The 20,949-nt window shown below is 44.7% G+C and overlaps 1 protein-coding gene across 2 annotated transcripts in view; it reads left to right on the top strand.

Moving 5' to 3' along the window:
* TDRD9 (tudor domain containing 9) overlaps positions 1 to 20,949 on the top strand; it is a 395,302-nt gene that overhangs the window by 150,053 nt on the left and 224,300 nt on the right. For both annotated transcript variants that reach the window (XM_077266617.1, XM_077266625.1), the window contains 3 exons: positions 8,182 to 8,346; positions 8,706 to 8,809; positions 15,133 to 15,194. In XM_077266617.1, coding sequence (XP_077122732.1) covers positions 8,182 to 8,346; positions 8,706 to 8,809; positions 15,133 to 15,194 — 331 coding nt within the window. The remainder of the gene's footprint in view (positions 1 to 8,181; positions 8,347 to 8,705; positions 8,810 to 15,132; positions 15,195 to 20,949) is intronic.

Here is a 20,949-nt window from a genome sequence, read left to right as displayed (position 1 = left end):
ATTAGCTGTAATTGCAAACAAAGGTTATTCCACAAAATATTAAACCTAGGGGTTGAATAATAATTGACCCACACTTTTATGTTTAAAATTTATAAAAATTTAACTGAGCAACAAAACTTTTTGGTTTGTAAGATTTATGCATCTGTTAATAAATCCTGCTCTTGTTTGAAGTTTGAAGGCTCTAACTTATTTGCATCTTATTAAACCTGCTAAATCTGCAGGGGGTTGAATACTACTTGTAGGCACTGTATACATACAACGTACAGTATATGCTTACCATACAGTATATGCTCACCATACAGATAATCCCGAAGCCCTCAATCACCTGTAAAAAAAAAAAAAAAAAAAAAAAAGTATAAACCAACAGTTTACTCCCTGATCTGATGTAATCCATTTAATAACGAGTGTCCCACAACGATCTCCCGTTGAGAGCTGTCGCATTAGAAGCGACCGCTCTCCAGGGGCTCCGGGATACAATGACGGAAGGTATCCTTCCGCATTGTATCCCTTTGCCGCTGTGAGTACAGTATAGTACAGTATAGTGCCATAAAGTGAGAGGCCATTGAACCCTCAGTGATAACACTTGCAGGAGCCGTTGTCTCCTGATGTGACAGCTCTATAGGGGAGATCGTCATGGGACACTCATTATGAAATGGACTGCGTCGGACCAGGGAGTATTTGTGTTGGTTTATTATTTTTTCTTTTTTTCCAGGAGATTGCGGGCATCGCATAAATTGGCGGAAAAATAAAGATGGCAAAACTGTGTGGTGTTTTATTTCCGTAAAATACTTTATTTTGCATATGTGTGTGTTTATTTAACCCATTAACAACTATAGGGTTAGTAATGGACAGCTTATCCATTACTAAGCCAGCTTGATGTTGCCTTACAGTTCAAAAGTGACATTAACCCCCTATTACCCCATATGCCACCGCTACAGGGCAGTGGGAAGAGAGGCTAAGTGCAAGAATTGTCACATCTGGTGTTTGTAGCCAGGGTGGGGTGGGGGCACCCAATATCCATGGTCCCTTCCTAGGCTATGAATATCAGCCCGCAGCTGTCTGCATATACTTTTCTGGCTATTAATTATAGGGGACCCCATGTCTGTTTTTTTTTTCCCGGGGGGCCCACCTATTTTAATAGCCAGCAAAGGCTAAATATACAGCTGCGGGCTGATATTCATAGCCTGGGAAGATCCATGGGTATTAACCCCTTCCCAGGCTATAAGCATCGGCCCCTAGTCACTGGCTTTCTCTCTCTGGCGCAGGAAATTGCGCTGTAGCCTACGCCATTTATTTTTTCAGTTTGTTAAAATTAAGCAGATCCTGCATTTAAGGCCAGGGTCACACTTGTGAGAAACTCGCACGAGTCTCGCACCTCAATACCCGGCACTGCTGCTTGCACTCGGACCGGAATGTGCTGCTGAACAGAGGTGCAAGACTCGTGCGAGTTTCTCACAAGTGTGATCCTGGCCTAACGCAGATTTTGTGTGTGTGTCGTGAAATCTTATGTACCATTGGACTTGGTATTTATAGATAGATGGATATAGATCTATAGATCTATCATCTATCTATAGATATATATCTAATATCTATCTCTTTTTCTGTGTGTGCAAACATTATTCTTCAATGGAGTATGTAAATGAAGAGGTTGGACAAGAAATGACATCACAATTCTTTATTTTTGTTCAATAATAGATCTTTATTTAGCTTTCAACAACGCATGAACATCTGCATCAAATCCGCTTGGATTTTTACCTGCATTTTCTGGCAAGAGATGCAGAAAATTCCACAGGCAAATCTGCAACGTGTGCACATACCCTAATACATTTTTTGCATTTTTCAACCATTCATTTTTCCATCAAGACTGGCATAGAAACACAGGTCTTAAAGAGAATGTGTCATAAAATTATGTCTTTTTTTTTTTTTAATCAGGTTTTTGTTGTTATGTATTTCTCCTTTTCTTCATTGGGGGACACAGGACCATGGGTGTTATGCTGCTGACACTTGGAGGACACTAAGTAAACATAGAAAAGAATAACTCGTCTCTGCAGTATACACCCTCTGCTGGCTCTAATCTGAACCAGTTCTTTCCATAGGAGGCACTTGGGTCTGGCTTCAGACCCCAACTTTTTTATTTTAAATTTTACTTTTGATTTTTAATATTTACCCATGGATTGAAGGGGCGACTGGTCCTTTCAAGGTCCCGATCTCCCCGATCCTTCAACAGGAGGGAACGTGGAATTTCGCCTCCCCATACCCCCTTCTGCGCTCATTCCAGGGGCAACGGGTTCCCCCAGGGCTCCGCTCTCCCCACATCAACTACAGACGGAAAAGTGGGGTGTCGCCCCCACGTACCCCCTTCTGGAGCCAGGCCCACAGCGTCGGACGCGACCCTGTTCCATCCCAAGGGACTGAACCCACGGGATACACAGAAGCCCCAGCGTAGTCCGTGCAGCCCCAACAGCATCACCACTATTTGAAAGTGGATGATGATGGGAGGCAGATTGTCCCTCTCCGCCCCCCTATCAAAGGGAGGGTGGATTGAGGTTGGACATCGTGGCCAGTGCCTGACAATTTCAGAGGGAGAAAGGAGAATTTCTGGGCACAACTTCATCTGCATACAGGTACCTGGCTGACAACTAGGAGTAATGCTGGGGTTCATGTGGACAGCGTTCACGAGCGGCAAGAGGGCTCCCCTATGCAGCGCACGTTCCTCTGTCCCCTTGGTGACTCGTGTACCGCAGCGGCGCACTCCCCTCCCCGCATCCACAAATTAAGCCCCCGGCTTCTGGGCTATCTAGGCCACGTCCAGTTGTTACCTTGCCCACCGGAGCGGCTCCGCCCATTTCTTCAGGCATTTCTCACTCTGAAGAGAAGCGCCACAGCGGTGTTCTCGCATGCCGGCCATGTCTCCGCCCACTTCCTCAGGTGATTCTCGTTACTAACGAGAAGCGCGAAGACGCTAATCTCGACGGCCATTTCTGTTCTCACCGCAAAGGCATCGACAAGGACGGGATTACAACACACACTGCATCAGCGTCGCCTGAAATCCCCGGGGGCATGGGACACAGAGGACCTGGGTAAGCTGAAAACGCTTAACCCCTTCCATGCAGTGCGGCAGTTTTTCATTCTCTTGACAGAGGCCAATATGTCTCAGCCTAAGTCCTCTAAGAAGGCTACTAAAACAGAGTTGTGTATGCCTCATGTACCACATGTAATGCCCCACTGCCCAGGGGCCACAGTACTTCATTCTGTACAGCCTGCGATCCTACATGCGCACAGGAGCACTCTGTTACTGCCGACCCTAGTGGACCTAGCCCCCCCTGAGTGGGCTACGTCTTGGCTTCTCTGGCTAAGGCTATAGAGTGCTTCCGTGATTCCTCCTCAAGCCAGGGCATCCGCTTGCCTAGCGCTGAGAGCCCTTCAGCCATGTGAGAGACATCCTCTGATAGCTGCCGTCATACAACGAGGGACATACAAACTTCTAATAAACGACCTCATATCCCGTACCTTAGGCACTCTCGTGCCTCGGCGTCTGCGAATTCCGTTTCATGCTCTCCCTCTCCAGGGGTCCGCAGCGAACACGACTCAGAATACGAGTCTGATGTGTCCATAGACCCGTTCTCACAAGAGTACCAGGAGTCACTGGACTCTCTCATTGAAGCGGTCAATAGAGTTCTGAGGGTAGACGAGGAGCCCGGGACTAGTACGGATCACACAGTATCTTTTAAAAGATCTAAACGTCCTCACAGGATGTTTACTAACCACCCTGAGTTTACGGACTTCGTCCAGAGACACAGGTCTCGCCCGGACAAATGATTCACTGGGCAAAAGCCGCTTGAGACACAATATCCCTTTGCTCCGACTCTAAAGAAAGAGTGGTCTGAGTCCCCTTCAGTGCACCCTCCTATATATTGTCTCGCTTCCAAAACCCTCTTATCTTGGTCTGATGGCTCCTCTTTTAAGAATCCCACCGACTGACAGATAATCTAGCGCGGTCAGTCTTCAAAGCCATTGGCACAGCACTTTTCCCATCTTTTGCCGCAACATGGGTGGCTACAGCTATGGTAGCTTGGGCAGAGACTCTGGCGAAAACTAGAAAAGACAGTAACCTGCCTACCGAAGCTGTCAATCTTGCCTACCAGATTGCCCAGGCCGGGGATTATGTTGTTCATGCCTCACTAGATGCAGTTAACTGCGAATGCCTTTACCATCAGGAGAGAGTGGTGTGCAGATTCTGCTTCCAAAAAATCTCTTACCTCTCTGCCTTACCAAAGTGGACGTTTATTTGGGGAATTACTGGACCAAATTATATCCGATGCTACAGGAGGGAAGAGCAAATTTCTTCCTCAATGGAGACCTAGTCGGCCCTTTCGAACCCAACACCAGGTTCGGTTCCGACCATTTTACTGCACCACAGGCTGGTCTTCTACGACCGCCTCCTCTGGCTCGGCTCTCCCCCTGTGTAGAGACAGGGATTTCCAGGCTTCATACAGACCCGCTCAATCTGGATCGAAAGGAGCTAGATCCCGCAAGTTTTCTACGCAATGACTCATCGCGGTATCCGGAGGCCACAGACAGAGTAGGCTGTCGTCTACTCTTGTTCAAGTCAGGCTTGGCTTTCGGTTGTTCACGACCAGTGGATCAGAGATCTAGTGTCCTCCGGATACAAAATGGAATTCGCGTCCCCCCGGCACGTTTTTTCCTGTCCCGCGCTCCAAAACCAAAGGCGCAGGAAGTCCTGTTCCACTGAGCCATAGATGCACTCAGCAAGGACGGAGTTGTCGTTCCAGTCTCACACAACGAAAGGTTCAAAGGGTGTCAGGATTCCACCATGCTGCCACCAATTTGTCACGTATCCACTTCTCAGCACGTGATTTGGGGTTGCGCCTGTAAGGGTTAATCTAGCTCCCCTCTCTGTCCAGCATTCAACCTCTGTCCTATGCTGTAATGGGAGCATAAATCACACACCGACAAAGGCCACAAACCCGCTCATACACGCTGCCACCACTCACCGAACACACGGGCGATGAGTCCCGGAAAGACTACTACTGTCTGCCAATCATAAGGGTCAAACACTTTAAGGCTATGGATTCTTTAGAACATACAAGGTTCAACTTGTTAAAGGTTTATGCTTTAATACAAAAAGGTGCAATGCTTACAATAAAGAAAAAGGTATAAAAATATGGTGGTAAAAAAGGCACACAAATATGCAAAGCAGTTATAAAATAAACAGGAGAAAACTTATAGAAATAGCTAACCTTGTAGTCTGCTTTCTGCTCCCTGGGGGGGGGGGGGGATGGATGGACTGGATCACATCAGCTTGGCTGCCCTCAATCTGTGATTCTATGTATACAGGCCTGATTTATAGTCACCCTAGAGGTCAGATTTCTAGACCAGCCTCTCAAGTTGTTAATATAATTGCTTGTTTTTTCACTGGCCCGTGACCAGAAGCTAAAGGGCGATACTCGAATTAGCCCACATTCTCCAATGGGCAGAAAGAAACCACTCAGTCATCTCGGCTGTTCACATTTCGGGAGTAGAGAATTGGGCGGCAGATTTTCTCAGCCATCAGGGTCTTGCTTCGGGAGAGTGGTCCCTTCATCCGGAGGTCTTTCAGCAGATTTGCCTTCGCCGGGGGACTCCGAATGTCGATCTCATGGCCTCCAGGCTGATTACCAAGCTTCCGGCATTCATAGCTCGGTCCCCGCGACCCATTAGCCGTTGGGTCGTCTTCCTGTGGCATCAGTTTTGTCTCCCTTACTTGTTTCCGCCCCTTCCACTACTTCTGAGAGTCATCAGAAAGATCAAAGCGGAGGGAATTCCGGTGATTCTCGTCCCAGACTGGCCATGCCGATCGTGGTAGACGGAACTAGTGCAACTCGTCGCCGATGTCTCCTGGCGGCTCACAGACCACCCAGACCCTGCTCTCTCAGGGCCCGATTTATCACCAGAACTCGAGGGCCCGGAGTCGAACGGCTTGGCCATGGAATCCTGGATTTTAACCCAGGCCGGTTTCTCCCAGCAGATGGTCTCCACCATGTGCTCAGAAACTGTCATCATTACACATTTATCGTCGCACTTGGAAGACCTTTTTCTCCTGGTGCAGAAAGACCTTGCAGGCGGCAGTGGTGAGTTCTCAGACCTGAATGGAGTTTTCTGCTGTTCCCTCCTCTTCGATACTGCTTTTGGACATCCCATGGTTTCCGGTGTTGTCCCCCAATGGAGCGATAGAGCAAACAGTATTTTTTGGCTACTCACCGTAAAATCTTTCTCTGAGTCTTCATTGGGGGGACAGCACCCTCCCAAGTTGATCAGCTCCGTTTACTGTATTATATTGTTACAGTTTGAATTTGTGTTTTCTTTCTCTTTTATTTGTTGCTTCTCCTACTGCTTTCTCACTTATTGTTTAACGTAGTGTCGGTCGGTGGGGTGTACACTGAAAAGGAGGAGCTAACTTTTTTTGTGCATAGTGTCAGCCTAATAGTGGCAGCATTATACACCCATGGTTTCCTGTGTTCCCCAATGAAGGCTCCGAGAAACAGATTTTTACAGTGAGTAGCCAAAAAATCCTGTTTTAGACTCCATGGGTGTTTTCCAGAAACAGGCAGCAGTGGATGTTGCTGAGTGAAAGTTGGAAGCTGCCATTCTAGTGACCAGTACGTTGTATTGACCAGTACATTATGCCAGATCGTGCTTCTGTAGACACGCACCTGTAAATTAGGTGGGCTCTCATCACTACAGAAATGCCAAACCTGTGGGCTCTATATGTGATTTAGGCACACTGGTGCTCCGAAGAGAGGGGGGCATTTGGATTTGGGAGCGCAGAATTTGCTGAATTTCTTTCGGGGAGCGAGTAGACATTTTGCTTTTCCAGAGCCTTTGTGCTACCAGTAGCGTGGAAGCCCCCTTTATTTCCGTTAACAGATGACAGATCTAAGTGGAGACTTGCTTTTTTTGTGGATTGAGTGGATGCTTTTATTGGGAACATTTTACATACCATTTGGGATCAGTTAGCCGGCGCTCTACGCTGACCTCTTAACGTCACGTGATTCAAATGAAACCCCCGATGGACGAATTTACTATAGTGAAGCAGCAGAGATACTCTGGACTCATTCTGGCCTCTGTTCCGCTGTTTCCTTCTTTTTCAGAAGTGCACAAAACTGTGGCCAACGGCACTTTTATGCAATCCTAAAAAGATGGACACCCCCGGATCACAGGTGCTATGGCATCCACAGTGCCTCCATCTTCCTCATAGGGAATTTTCTTCCGGGGTTCTGTCTGAATCACGTATTTCAGAGATTTACGTGAAAACCCAGGTGTAAGCGCTCAGCGCAGAGCACAGGATAAATGTGCACCGAGACTTGCTGTGATTTTTGGGATGCTGAATGAAAAAATCAACAGCATGTGAAGAATTGGTTTTATATATTTTTTATGCCGTTCTTCGTGCAGTGTAAGTGATAGGCGACTTTATTCTTCGGGTCGGTGCGATTACAGCAATACCAGATTTGTATTGAGTTTTTGTTTGGCTGCTGTCACACACTAAAAGACTCTTTTTATTGTGATAACTAGTTTTTGCGTTACCATATTTTGAGAGCTATAATTTTTTCATCTTTTGCCCGACAGTAATGTGAGGGCTTGTTTTTTGCGAGACGAGCTGACGTTTTTATTGGTACCATTTTCAGGCACATGGCATTTTTTGATCGCTTTCTATTCTGATTTTTGGGAGACAAAATGAACAAAAACCAGCAATTCAAGAATTTTTTTTTTTTTTAATACCGTTCCACATGTGGTAAAATTGATAATATATCTTTATTGTTCGTGTCATTACGATTACAGCGATACCTCATTTATATATTTTTTTATGTTTTTGCGCTCTTACACAATAAAAACTATTTTATAGAGAAAAATGATTATTTTTGCATCACTTTATTCTGCGAACTATAACTTTGTTTTTGCCGATGGAGCTGTATGGCTATAGAGGAGTCTAGATGAGCGCTTTATTCTACTCTTGTATTCTCTGTTGTCTAATTGATGTGGTAAAGTTGTCTTCAGCCATATAAACAATGACTTCCTGTTTCTAAAAAAAAAACAAAAAAAAAACCCAAACAAACAAAAAAGAAAACTATAAAAATCCGCCAAATGTTTAACAATATAATTTCCTTTTTTCTTTCTCTTAAGGTCATTTTGATGTCCGCAACAATAAACTGCAAAGAATTTGCTGACTACTTTGCAGTGCCAATCCACAATAAATTGATCCCCGCGTATGTCTTCAAGGTTGGAGGGAAACCTTTTGACGTGGAAGTGTTTTACCTGGATGACATAAAACATACACCTAATATTAAGGCACGTATTAACCTCCTGTTGTATACTTTTTTTCTCGAATCTTCAGCGATGCTGCGCTGGTGGCCATGGATATAGTATCACGTGGTACTCGCACAAATAAATGGATTACGGGAGTTAGACATGGTCTTTCTTGGCACTCTAAACCGAGAGCTGCTTTGGTTGGGCGAATAGAGGATGTTTTGAGTACTACTCTCTTTAACACTTTCTCCATGTTGGACAGCCTATGTTCAGTCCAGTGCAGGATCAGGTGCTGATCCCGCAAGTGTATGTAGTGCCGATCGCTGCTGCTCATCCATTTCAATGCCGCTGTCTGCTTCCCCCATCCCCTTTAATAATTATTTTTGCTTTGCTTGTTTCAGGTGTCATCTCATTTAGTTGAAGAACCAGGGATATGTAAAGAAATGTATGAACTGGCAGCATCTTTAATACATTTATTTGATGACATGGAAAAGGAGGAGCAGAGGTGAGGGACCCAAGAAACCAATCCTTTTCTTTTTTTTTTTTTTTTTCTTTTTCCCCTACAGGGATGTCTAACAAGATTGGGACGGGTTAAATGGGATGTCCTATACTTCGATATTGATGTCCTATGCTTAAAGGGAACCGGTCACCCCCAAAATCGAAGATGAGCTAAGCCCACTGGCATCAGGGGCTTATCTACAGCATTCTGGAATGCTGTAGATAAGCCGCCAGTGTATCCTGAAAGATAAGAAAAAGAGGTTAAAATTATACTCACCCAGGGGCGGTCCCGCTGCGGTCCGGTCCGATGGGTGTCGCGGTCCGGTCCGGGGCCTCCCATCTTCTTACGAGGACGTCCTCTTCTTGTCTTCACGCTGCGGCTCCTGCACAGGCGTACTTTGTCTGTCCTGTTGAGGGCAGAGCAAAGTACTGCAGTGTGCAGGCGCTGTGCCTCTCTGACCTTTCCCGGCGCCTGCGCACTGCAGTACTTTGCTCTGCCCTCAACAGGACAGACAAAGTACGCCTGTGCAGGAGCCGCGGCAGGAAGTCATGAAGAGGACGTCATCGTAAGAAGATGGGAGGCCCCGGACCGCGACGCCTATCTGATCGGACCGCCCGCCCAGGTGAGTATAATCTAACCTCTTTCTCATCTTTCAGGATACATTGGGGGCTTATCTACAGCATTCCAGAATGCTGTAGATAAGCTCCTGATACCGGTGGGCTTAGCTCACCTTCGATTTTGGGGGTGACAGGTTCCCTTTAACATAGGCCATCAATACAGATTGAGGGGTCCTACATTCAGCATCCCCACCGATAAGTCCTCGTCAGGCCAGGCAACATTGTAATGTTAACATGCAGATTAACCCTTTATCCTCAGATAATTATCAGGTTTTTGAGCGAAAGCCAGAAATGGATTCTAAAGGAATGTGGAACATTATATTTCTCCTTGTTGCTGGATCCATTCCTACCTTCGGCTTATAAATTTGCTTTCTTTTTTTTTATTTTTTTTTTATCTAATGAATTATTTTTTTTTTGGTTCCCAGCCTTTTGCATAATCTGTCTGTTTTTTCAGTCTGATTATCACAGATGCCCCATTCGGCTGTGAGCAGTTGGAGGTTGCAGGTCACGGTGCAGCAGCTGTATGTGGAGTGGCAGATAGGCTGCTTCACATCCAGCGCTTGTTCTAATATTAAACCACTAGAAAAAAAAAAAGCCCTCATTCTCCAGAAAGCCTTCCGCAGCGTATCGCTAACATTACATAACGCGCACGTGGCCCTGTCTGCTGGACCCGCTGGCCGGCCTTGCTGTCCTTTTTTGTGGGATTAACACTTGTAATATTTTACAAAATGAGGAATCATTATATATATATATGTGTATATATATATATATATATATATATATATGTGTGTATATATATATGTGTGTATATATATATATATATATATATATATATATATATATATATATATATATATATATACAGTGGGGCAAAAAAGTATTTAGTCAGTCAGCAATAGTGCAAGTTCCACCACTTAAAAAGATGAGAGGCGTCTGTAATTTACATCATAGGTAGACCTCAACTATGGGAGACAAACTGAGAAAAAAAAATCCAGAAAATCACATTGTCTGTTTTTTTTATCATTTTATTTGCATATTATGGTGGAAAATAAGTATTTGGTCAGAAACAAACAATCAAGATTTCTGGCTCTCCCAGACCTGTAACTTCTTCTTTAAGAGTCTCCTCTTTCCTCCACTCATTACCTGTAGTAATGGCACCTGTTTAAACTTGTTATCAGTATAAAAAGACACCTGTGCACACCCTCAAACAGTCTGACTCCAAACTCCACTATGGTGAAGACCAAAGAGCTGTCAAAGGACACCAGAAACAAAATTGTAGCCCTGCACCAGGCTGGGAAGACTGAATCTGCAATAGCCAACCAGCTTGGAGGGAAGAAATCAACAGTGGGAGCAATATTTAGAAAATGGAAGACATACAAGACCACTGATAATCTCCCTCGATCTGGGGCTCCACGCAAAATCCCACCCCGTGGGGTCAGAATGATCACAAGAACGGTGAGCAAAAATCCCAGAACCACGCGGGGGGACCTAGTGGATGAACTGCAGAGAGCTGGGACCAATGTAACAAGGCCTACCATAAGTAACACACTACGCCACCATGGACTCAGATCCTGCAGTGCCAGACGTGTCCCACTGCTTAAGCCAGTACATGTCCGGGCCCGTCTGAAGTTTGCTAGAGAGCATTTGGATGATCCAGAGGAGTTTTGGGAGAATGTCCTATGGTCTGATGAAACCAAACTGGAACTGTTTGGTAGAAACACAACTTGTCGTGTTTGGAGGAAAAAGAATACTGAGTTGCATCCATCAAACACCATACCTACTGTAAAGCATGGTGGTGGAAACATCATGCTTTGGGACTGTTTCTCTGCAAAGGGGCCAGGATGACTGATCCGGGTACATGAAAGAATGAATGGGGCCATGTATCGTGAGATTTTGAGTGCAAACCTCCTTCCATCAGCAAGGGCATTGAAGTTGAAACGTGGCTGGGTCTTTCAACAGGACAATGATCCAAAGCACACCGCCAGGGCAACGAAGGAGTGGCTTCGTAAGAAGCATTTCAAGGTCCTGGAGTGGCCTAGCCAGTCTCCAGATCTCAACCCTATCGAAAACCTTTGGAGGGAGTTGAAAGTCTGTGTTGCCAAGCGAAAAGCCAAAAACATCACTGCTCTAGAGGAGATCTGCATGGAGGAATGGGCCAAAATACCAACAACAGTGTGTGGCAACCTTGTGAAGACTTACAGAAAACGTTTGACCTCTGTCATTGCCAACAAAGGATAAATTACAAAGTATTGAGGTGAAATTTTGTTTCTGACCAAATACTTATTTTCCACCATAAAATGCAAATAAAATGATAAAAAAACAGACAATGTGATTTTCTGGAATTTTTTTTCTCAGTTTGTCTCCCATAGTTGAGGTCTACCTATGATGTAAATTACAGACGCCTCTCATCTTTTTAAGTGGTGGAACTTGCACTATTGCTGACTGACTAAATACTTTTTTGCCCCACTGTATGTATATATATATATATAATATATAAAGCTGAATGTGTGTATGTATGTGTGTATGTATGTCCGGGATTGGCATCTGAACCGTCGCAGCTACAGCCACAAAATTTTGCACAGTCACACGTCTGGACCCCGAGAGCGTCAAAGCTATGTTGTGAGGTGAAATTTTAACCCTGCGCTTTCCAATTCACCAAACAATTTTGCCCCTATCTACATAATGGGGAAAAAATGAAAGGAAAAGTGTTGGAGGCAAATTAACAGCTGCCAGATGTGAACAAGGGGGACTTAAAGAATGAGAGCGATGGCGCCAAAGAGTATATACTGTACAGTTGCTAAGGTGGGGCCCCGACATGGGATAATCACCACACCACCACGGGGATATGAACACACACACAAAATGCGCCACACACTACCACGTGCTCGAACACATATACCACCCTCAGCGCACATTTCACCACACATACACCAACCTCGCCACATAAAAGTTGAAACACAAAAGTCGCCGCTCAAAACGCGCCACGCGCAAAACTCTCCACATGCAAAACTCGCCACACGTGCAAAACTCACCTCATGGAAAACTCGCCACACGCAAAACTTGCACACGCAGAAAAATTGCCACATGCACAAAAGTTGCAACACATGCAAAAGTTGCCTCACACAAAACGTGCACATACTCAAAAGGCACCACACATAAAACTCGCCACGTGCAAAACTTGCTGCACACAACTTGCTACACTAACCTGTCACATGCAACTCGACACACAAAAAGTTGCTACACGCATGTCGCCACACAAAACTCATCTCACAAAAGTCGCTATATGCATGTCGCCACACGCAACTCAACACACACAACTTGACACACGAAACTCGCCCTAAACACACACACGAGTCTGGTATTATCCTTCAAAAATAAAAATCTGATTAATAAGCTGACAAACTACAAGAGCAACAAATGTACCATATAGGAATCCGGCAGCTGTCAGTCACATGACCAGTCTATTATGTGTATGTGTGAGCTAATATATACTGCCAGGGGGTGGGCTTACTGTTGGCTGGGGATTTATCAGGCTGCCAATTTAGCTTACAAATACTGTGGTAAAAATACTGACCAAATAACGTGTGAACGACGTCTAATACAGGAGGAGATGACATACAGATATATACTATATACAGGAGGAGAATGACACACAGGTATATACTATTTACAGGGGAGATGACACAGGTATATACTATATGCAGGAGGAGATGACACACAGATATATACTATATACAGGAGAGATGACACACAGGTATATACTATATGAAGGAGGAGATGACATACAGGTACATACTACATACAGCAGGAGATGACATACAGGTATATACTATATACAGAAGGAGATGACACACAGGTATATACTATATACAGGAGCAGATTACCTACAGGTATATAGTATATACAGGAGGAGATGACATACAGGTATATGCTATGTATAGGAGGAGATGACATACAGGTATATACTATATACAGGAGGAGATGACACACAGATATATACTATATATAGGTGAGATGACACAGGTATATACTATATACAGGAGGAGATTACATACAGGTATATACTATATATAGGAGGAGATGACATACAGGTATATACTATATACAGGGGAGATGACACACAGCAGGTATATACTATATACAGGGGAGATGACATACAGGTATATACTATATACAGGAGATGACATACAGGTGTATACTATATATAAGGGAGATGACAAACATGTATATACTGAGGTGAAAATGAGAGGTGTGAGGTGAAAATGAAAAGGTGTGAGTGCAAAATGAGAGGAGTGAGGGAAAATAGTGGAGTGATCGGAAAATGACAGATGTGAGGTCGAAATGACAAGTGTTAGGGGGGAATGAGAGGAGTGAGGGGGAAAATAAGAGGAGTGAGGGGGAAAATGAGAGGTGTGAGGGAGAAAATGAGATGTGATGGGGAAAATGAGAGGCGTGATGGGAAAATAAGAGAAGTGAGGTGCTATAACTAACCACAGATATTTACTATACCCAGGCAACGCCGGGCTCTTCAGCTAGCTTAGATTTACAATCTCCATGCTTTTCTCATGGTCAACTTTATGTGGCCTGTTCAAGAGTTGGAACAGCCAAAAATGTGTTTGTCTTTGCACCTGAAGGAAAAACTAAGAATGTCGTTTATCAAAAGGCTCTCGATTAAGTAGTAGAAGATTACTTCACATTACTTGGCCAATTTAGTTAAATCTGTGTGGAATATCTCTGGTGTTGAAATATATGTTGTAAAATGCTTCTTAGCTTAGTTTTTGCCTTTTAATAATTACATTTCTATCTATTTGTTTTGTGTTTTTTTTGTGCAGAATAAATTTTTGTTAACACATTCTATTTTGCTAACAGCAGTTATTACCCCGGGCGAAGCTGGGTAGTACAGCTAGTGTACGTACGTACGTACGTACGTACGTGTGTGTGTGTGAATATATATATATATATATATATATATATATATATATATATATATATATATATATATATATATATATATATATATATATATATATATATATATATATTTTTTTTTTTTATTTTTTCCAGATTAGAAACAATTGTGGGTAAGACAAGTTATTTTCAGCAATGATTACGGTAATGTGTTTGGACAAGTTGCTGGATTCTGCAGTCTGGAAGTCACCCGGTGATAAACGCAATGACTTATGACAGGACTCATGAAATGCAGCCAGAGCAGGGATCTTCCCTTATAAAGCGGGTGTTTTATTTACTTATCATAAGTGCCATATGGAGAAAAGTACACATTCCACCACAGGCGCTCTTATGACCTCCCATTCTACATCCATAGACCTTATTATGGAGTTGGTCATCACTTTGCAGATATAACACCTTCCGCTTGTCTTGGAAGGATTTTTACTTGATTTTGGAGGCATATGTGGGAATTTTTCTTTTTCCTCCAGAAGAGACTTTGTGAGGTCAGACACTGATGTTGGGGAGATGGCCGTAGTTCACAATCTCCGTTATAATGTATATCAAAGGTGTTGGATGGGATTGAGATTAGGCCGGTCATGTTCTTTCACCAAATCCCCTCCATCCATTTCTTTATGGACTTTTGGCACTAGGCACAGGAAACAGAAAAGGACCTTCCTCAGTCTGTTCCCACAAAGCCAGAAGCTACAATTGTCCACAGTGTCTTATGTTGAAGTATTAAGATTTCTCTATTTTTTTTTTTTTCAGAGAAAAGCAGAGATGCCCTAGAACAGCGGCTGAGCCAAACAGTGTATTGGTGTTTCTACCAGGTAAGAATGGAGGGCTGGTGTCCCGACTGAAGTCAGGCTTATACACAGCTAACAGTATTACAGTGCCTCTCCCTGCACTCTTTACGGGACAAGGAAAGGATATTACTAGATCAACCAGCTTCTCATGAAGAAGTAAAGCAGGCAGTAGTGAAAATGGCCAATCATAAAGCTCCGGGGGTAGATGGCCTTCCAATAGAAGTATTTAAATGTTAGAAAAGTTAAATATTAGAAATGATTAATAATTGCTTTTCTGTGGGGATCACTTCCAAGCTCAGTGTATGAGGCAGCAATTGTGCTGCCTAAAGAAGGGAAAGATAAAGAACTACCTGATACATTCAAGGCGATGTCACTTTTCACATCTGATGTTGAAATCCTGGTCAAAATTCTTGCCTCTAAACTGAGCACTGTGATCGAGTCAGTAATTCATCCGGGTCAGGTAGGATTTATGTCCTCCAAGTCAACAGCTATAAATCTTCACAGGCTTTTTTTTTTTTTTTTTTTTAATTTGCAGGCGTCACAGGTGGACCCTAAAAAAAGAGCAGTAGTATCTCTGGATGCCGCTAAAGCTTTTGATAGTGTAGAGTGGAGTTAAATTTGGGCAGTTCTGGACAAAAATGGTATTTTGCCCTAATTTCATTAATTGGGTTAAGATACTATGCAAAGTTCCAGTGGGCAAAATTTGAGTGAATGGAGACACTTCTGACATTCTAGGGCTATTCCGGGAGACAAGACAGGGGTGCCCGCTGTCCCCTTAACTCTTTGCTCTGGCAATTGAGCTACTAGCTTGTAAAATCGGACAATATCCTGGGCTGGAAGGGTTAAGATATGGGAATAAATAAAGTAGCTCTCTGCAGATTACGTGTTATTATTTGTAAATAGGATCAAAGATTTACTTAATGGGGGCGTGGCTATGTAGCCAGAGAAGGAAGACGCACTAAGTGGAAGCTCCATCGATCCTAAAATAATCCTGCCACATATACCGCACTTCAGCGGGCGTTATCGACAGGGGCTGGAACCCCTCACTCTGAGGAACCTTGTGAGCCCTCTGGACGGCTGTTGCAGTGATCCGAGGCGTCAGGAGCTGCAGGGACAGAGACGCCAGGAGGATTCACGTGCAGCGGCGGCCATCTTCGGCGCGCGCGCTCCGGGACACAGGACGCGGCGCCACCATCTCCTGCCGAAGCCGGACTCTCTCCTCACCAGAGCCGACGGAGACAGGACCGCAGCGGTGAGAGCTTTGCCGGTGCACAGAAGTTGGGAGGCCTGAGGGGGATAGCGATACTCACGGGGAGCAGCGGCCATTAATACAGCGCGCTCCCTAACGGCAAAGGGAGCGGCGCTTTGTACACCTGCGGTGCTGCTTTGGAGGTGACCAAGCATTCAAGAAAACTAAAGGGGTGGTGCGGTGTGTGCCCTGAAATATTGGGCCCTGTACCCCCCCTGCCATACAGCCGCTTCATTGACAGCACTATAATATCGGGAATTAACCCCCTCCCTGCTGCTTCCCCTCTGTCCATAGACTGAGTGCCCACCCAATCCATATAGGGCCTAAGCTATCATCCAGACAACCACCCTGTGATCCTTATTATCAATATTTGTCAAGTTTGTGGAGACTTGGAGCACGGTCCAGTACTATACAGGACCTGGGGTCAGAGTTCGGTCCATTTACAACCATAAAATCAGCACAGCTTATCTACAACTACCTCTGAAGTTGTTTTGTGGGATCCCCTTGTGTATACCCGCCATGCAGCATCCTAGAGGAGCAACGGCGGCTGAAAAACTTAAAAAATATGCCAAGGATGATTCTCATGATAATGTACGCAACCTTAGGAATAACCCTGCATCATCTCAGCGCAGGGGTCGCCTCTCTGATGGTACTGGGGAGGGGGAGGAGGATGAACTGACTCTTAAACAGGCATCGGAGCAATTGATGCAGGCTATCTCCCTCACTAGATCATCTCTTACGGAGAAAATAGAAGATGTGCATACTGAGGTGGGCCGCCTGCGACATGACATGCAAGCTATGAGGGGGCGCATTTCTGAGGTTGAAACGAGGGTGTCTCATATAGAAGACACTATCACTCCTATGGAGGCTAAACTGACTAAAGCTACTGGATCCGTAAATGCTTGGAAGCAAAAGGCAGATGACTTGGAAAATAGACTACGTCGCAATAATATCCGAATTATAGGTTTTCCGGAGCGGTCGGAGGGTCAGCGGCCTGAACAATTCTTAGAAGAATGGCTTAAGTCTTCACTGGGGGATGGATTCTCCTCAACATTTTCGGTGGAGAGGGCCCATAGGGTACCGATGAGGCCCCTCCCTCCCGGAGCCCCACCGCGACCTTTCCTTGCACGTCTCCTTAATTGCAGAGACAGGGATGCCATCCTTCGCTTGGCGCGACAGAAGGGCCTCATTAAATTTGATGATGCCACCATATCGATTTTTCCAGATTTTTCCATGGAACTCCAAAAGCAGCTGGCACGATTTATGGATGTTAAGAAGCAACTCAGAGATAAGAACATCGTCTATTCTATGCTCTATCCGGCCCGGCTCCGTATCGTCCATAAGGGCTCCTCCTTATTCTTCACGGACCCAGCGGAGGCGACTGAGTGGCTACGGTCTCACGGAGGACCGAATGTGGAAGATTCCTAACTTGGGTTTCTTGACTAATGGCAACATACCTAGAGCTTTCCGCATGGGTGTAGAAAATGTCAACAATACCGGACACTGAATCCAGTGAGGGTATCCCCTTTTCAATCTGACTGTGGGAGCATGAAAATACTCTCCCCTACTGTTCAAGTTTTTTCGTTTAATTTGGTTTTATGTACCAGTTTTGATTGTTTACTAAGTAAGACTGCCACTGATACTAACTCTTTGCCCTGCATGATGCTGCCGAAATGCACCCGAATAATAATGATATGCATTAACTCTTCCTTTAAGCATGGGGGCTGAAATTATATGCATGACATGGAGTATACGAGGTATCAAAACCCCTAGAAAGAAAATTAAGGTATTTTCCCAGATAAAAAGGTGCCGCCCTCACATCGTAGCGCTAATAGAAACACATTTAACAAGGGACACGGCTCGATGTATGCAAAAACCGTGGGTACAGTGGTCCCTACATGCCTTCCACACTAGCTATTCAAGAGGGGTCTCTCTACTGATACACAAGGAGGTCAGATGGGAGGCCAAGGAGGCGAGACGTGATCCTGAGGGTCGTTTCGCTTTTGTGCATGCATTCATCAACTCACGAGAGTATGTGTTGTTACGTATCTATAAACCCCCCCCCCCGCCAATATGTCAATCCTCCGTATGGCTCTAAGTTTCTCCTTAAAATATCCGGAAGCCAACGTTATCTGCATGGAAGACTTTAACTTAGTTAAGAATCAATCCATGGATAGATTGAGATTAGATGACGCAGCATCAGGGGAAACTCTACCTCAACCCCCCTCTCAATTGGCACTGTTTATGGATGGTAGTGGTTGGCTAGATTTATGGAGAATAAGTCACCCAGAGGTCAGAGGGTATACTTGCCATTCATCTACTAGGCAGTCATTATCTCGAATAGACTATATATTTGGGTCGGGCGGTTTGGCATTGTGGGTGGATAATATTGAACATGGTAATCGGGGGATCTCAGATCACAGCCCAATTATTCTTAAACTTAAATTTGGACAATCCGATAATAATACTAGATCCTGGAAATTGAATCCCTTTTGGCTAAAATTAATAGACTCTAGTGATAGGACGATTGACCAGTTGAATAGTTTCACTCTAAGGCTACTTTCACACTAGCGTCGGGAACAACCCGTCGCTGCGCGTCGGGCCGACGTTCCCGACGCTAGTGTGGTCTCCGCCGCACAACGGGGGCAGCGGATGCATATTTCCCACGCATCCGCTGCCCCATTGTGATGTGCGGGGAAGTGCGGGGAGGTGGGGGCGGAGTTCCGACTGCGCATGCGCGGTCGGAAAAAGCGGACCGTCGGGAGCAAAAAACGTTACATGTAACGTTTTTTTCTCCCGACGGACCGCTACCATACGCCCAAACGCCGCCAAACGCATTCACCGTTTGGAAATGCGTCGCAAATGCGTCGCAAATGCGTCGCTAATGTTACTCTATGACGAAACAACGTATCCAGCAAAAACTTTTGCTGGATGCGGCGTTTCGCAAAAACGACGCATTTGCGACGTATTGCAGTTAACGCTAGTGTGAAACTAGCCTAACACATTCGGAACTCCAAAATCTCGGTTTATTCTGGGACACCCTGAAGGCATACTTGAGGGGGTGCCTGTCCTCTACTATCTCCTATATTAAGAGGGTAACGGCGAGGGAGGATGAAGAGATAGAGCAAAGATTAAAAGATTCAGAGGCCACTTATATAGCTAATCAGTCCAGCAGTAATAGAATTGAATGGCTTACTTCCCAGAGACTATATACCCAACACGCAGATGTTAAGTCAAAACGCAAATTATTTTTTACTCGTCAATCCTATTTTGAGCTGGGAAATCAGGCTAGTACACTTCTGGCCTTCTTAGTACGCCAACACAATACCTCCAATACAATATTGCAGATCCGGGTGTCTGATGGCTCTTTAGTATCCTCTACTGATGGAATACTTCAGGGCTTTTATGATTATTATACCTCGTTGTACAAATCTAGCAGTGGCTTTGATATTGATGAATGCCTGGATTATTTATCAGATATAACATTCCCCTCTCTAAGCCCATCCCAACAAGCCCTTATGGAGGCTGAATTTACCCTGGAGGAGGTAGAACACGCTATAACAGATATGGCAACTGGGAAGGCCCCGGGACCTGATTGGTTTCCCATTGAGTTCTATAGGAAATACCGTGACAAAATGGCACCTATACTGCTGAAGGTACTCAGGGGAATATGGGAGGGGGAATCTGTACCCGAAACGTTTTATGATGCTAATATTGTCGTGCTCAGGAAGGAGGGGAAGGATCCTCTGGATTGTGGATCATATAGACCAATCTCTTTGGTAAATGTAGACTATAAAATTTTTACTAAAATCCTAGCCACTAGATTGAATATGATCATATTAGATCTCATACACCCGGATCAAACCGGTTTTATGCCTTGGGAAAAATACTTCTATCAACATCAGACGGGTGCCGTCGGTCATTCAGTATAGTTCTCTGGAACCAGATAACAGGTGGGCATTGGCTTCGCTGGACGCAGCCAAGGCTTTTGACTCCCTCGAATGGCCCTTTTTAATTGCATGTCTACGGAAGTATGGGTTTGGGAATAAATTTCTGAGAGGGATAGGTACATTATATGCGAAGCCTAGGGCACGGATGGTGGTGAATGGCTCTATGTCTGCACCGTTTTCTTTACAGAGAGGAACTCGACAAGGATGCCCTCTCTCCCCAGCTTTATTTGCCTTGGCGATAGAGGCCTTGGCAATACGAATGAGGTCCTCTGTAGATATTAAAGGAATACATATTGCTGATCGAGTGGACGTCATTGGTCTCTATGCTGATGATATGGTGGTGTTTATGGATCAAACGGAAGACACATTACCAAAAGTGATAACGATGATTGATAAATTTAGTAAATTTTCTGGCCTCTATATAAATTGGGAGAAATTTGCTCTGATGCCTCTCTCCCATACCCCAATGTCCTGCCTTGAAACCCTCTCACTGCTACCCATTGTCTCCCAGTTTAAATATCTAGGAATACATATGTCCCAGCGTAGTCACCTAGACTTGCATCTTAATATATTTCCGCTA

The sequence above is a fragment of the Ranitomeya variabilis genome, chromosome 1 (assembly GCF_051348905.1).
Source record: "Ranitomeya variabilis isolate aRanVar5 chromosome 1, aRanVar5.hap1, whole genome shotgun sequence".
Classification (NCBI taxonomy): domain Eukaryota; kingdom Metazoa; phylum Chordata; class Amphibia; order Anura; family Dendrobatidae; genus Ranitomeya; species Ranitomeya variabilis.
The sequence above is the reverse complement of the archived record's forward strand: the minus strand, read 5'-3'. Positions and strand labels throughout refer to the sequence as shown.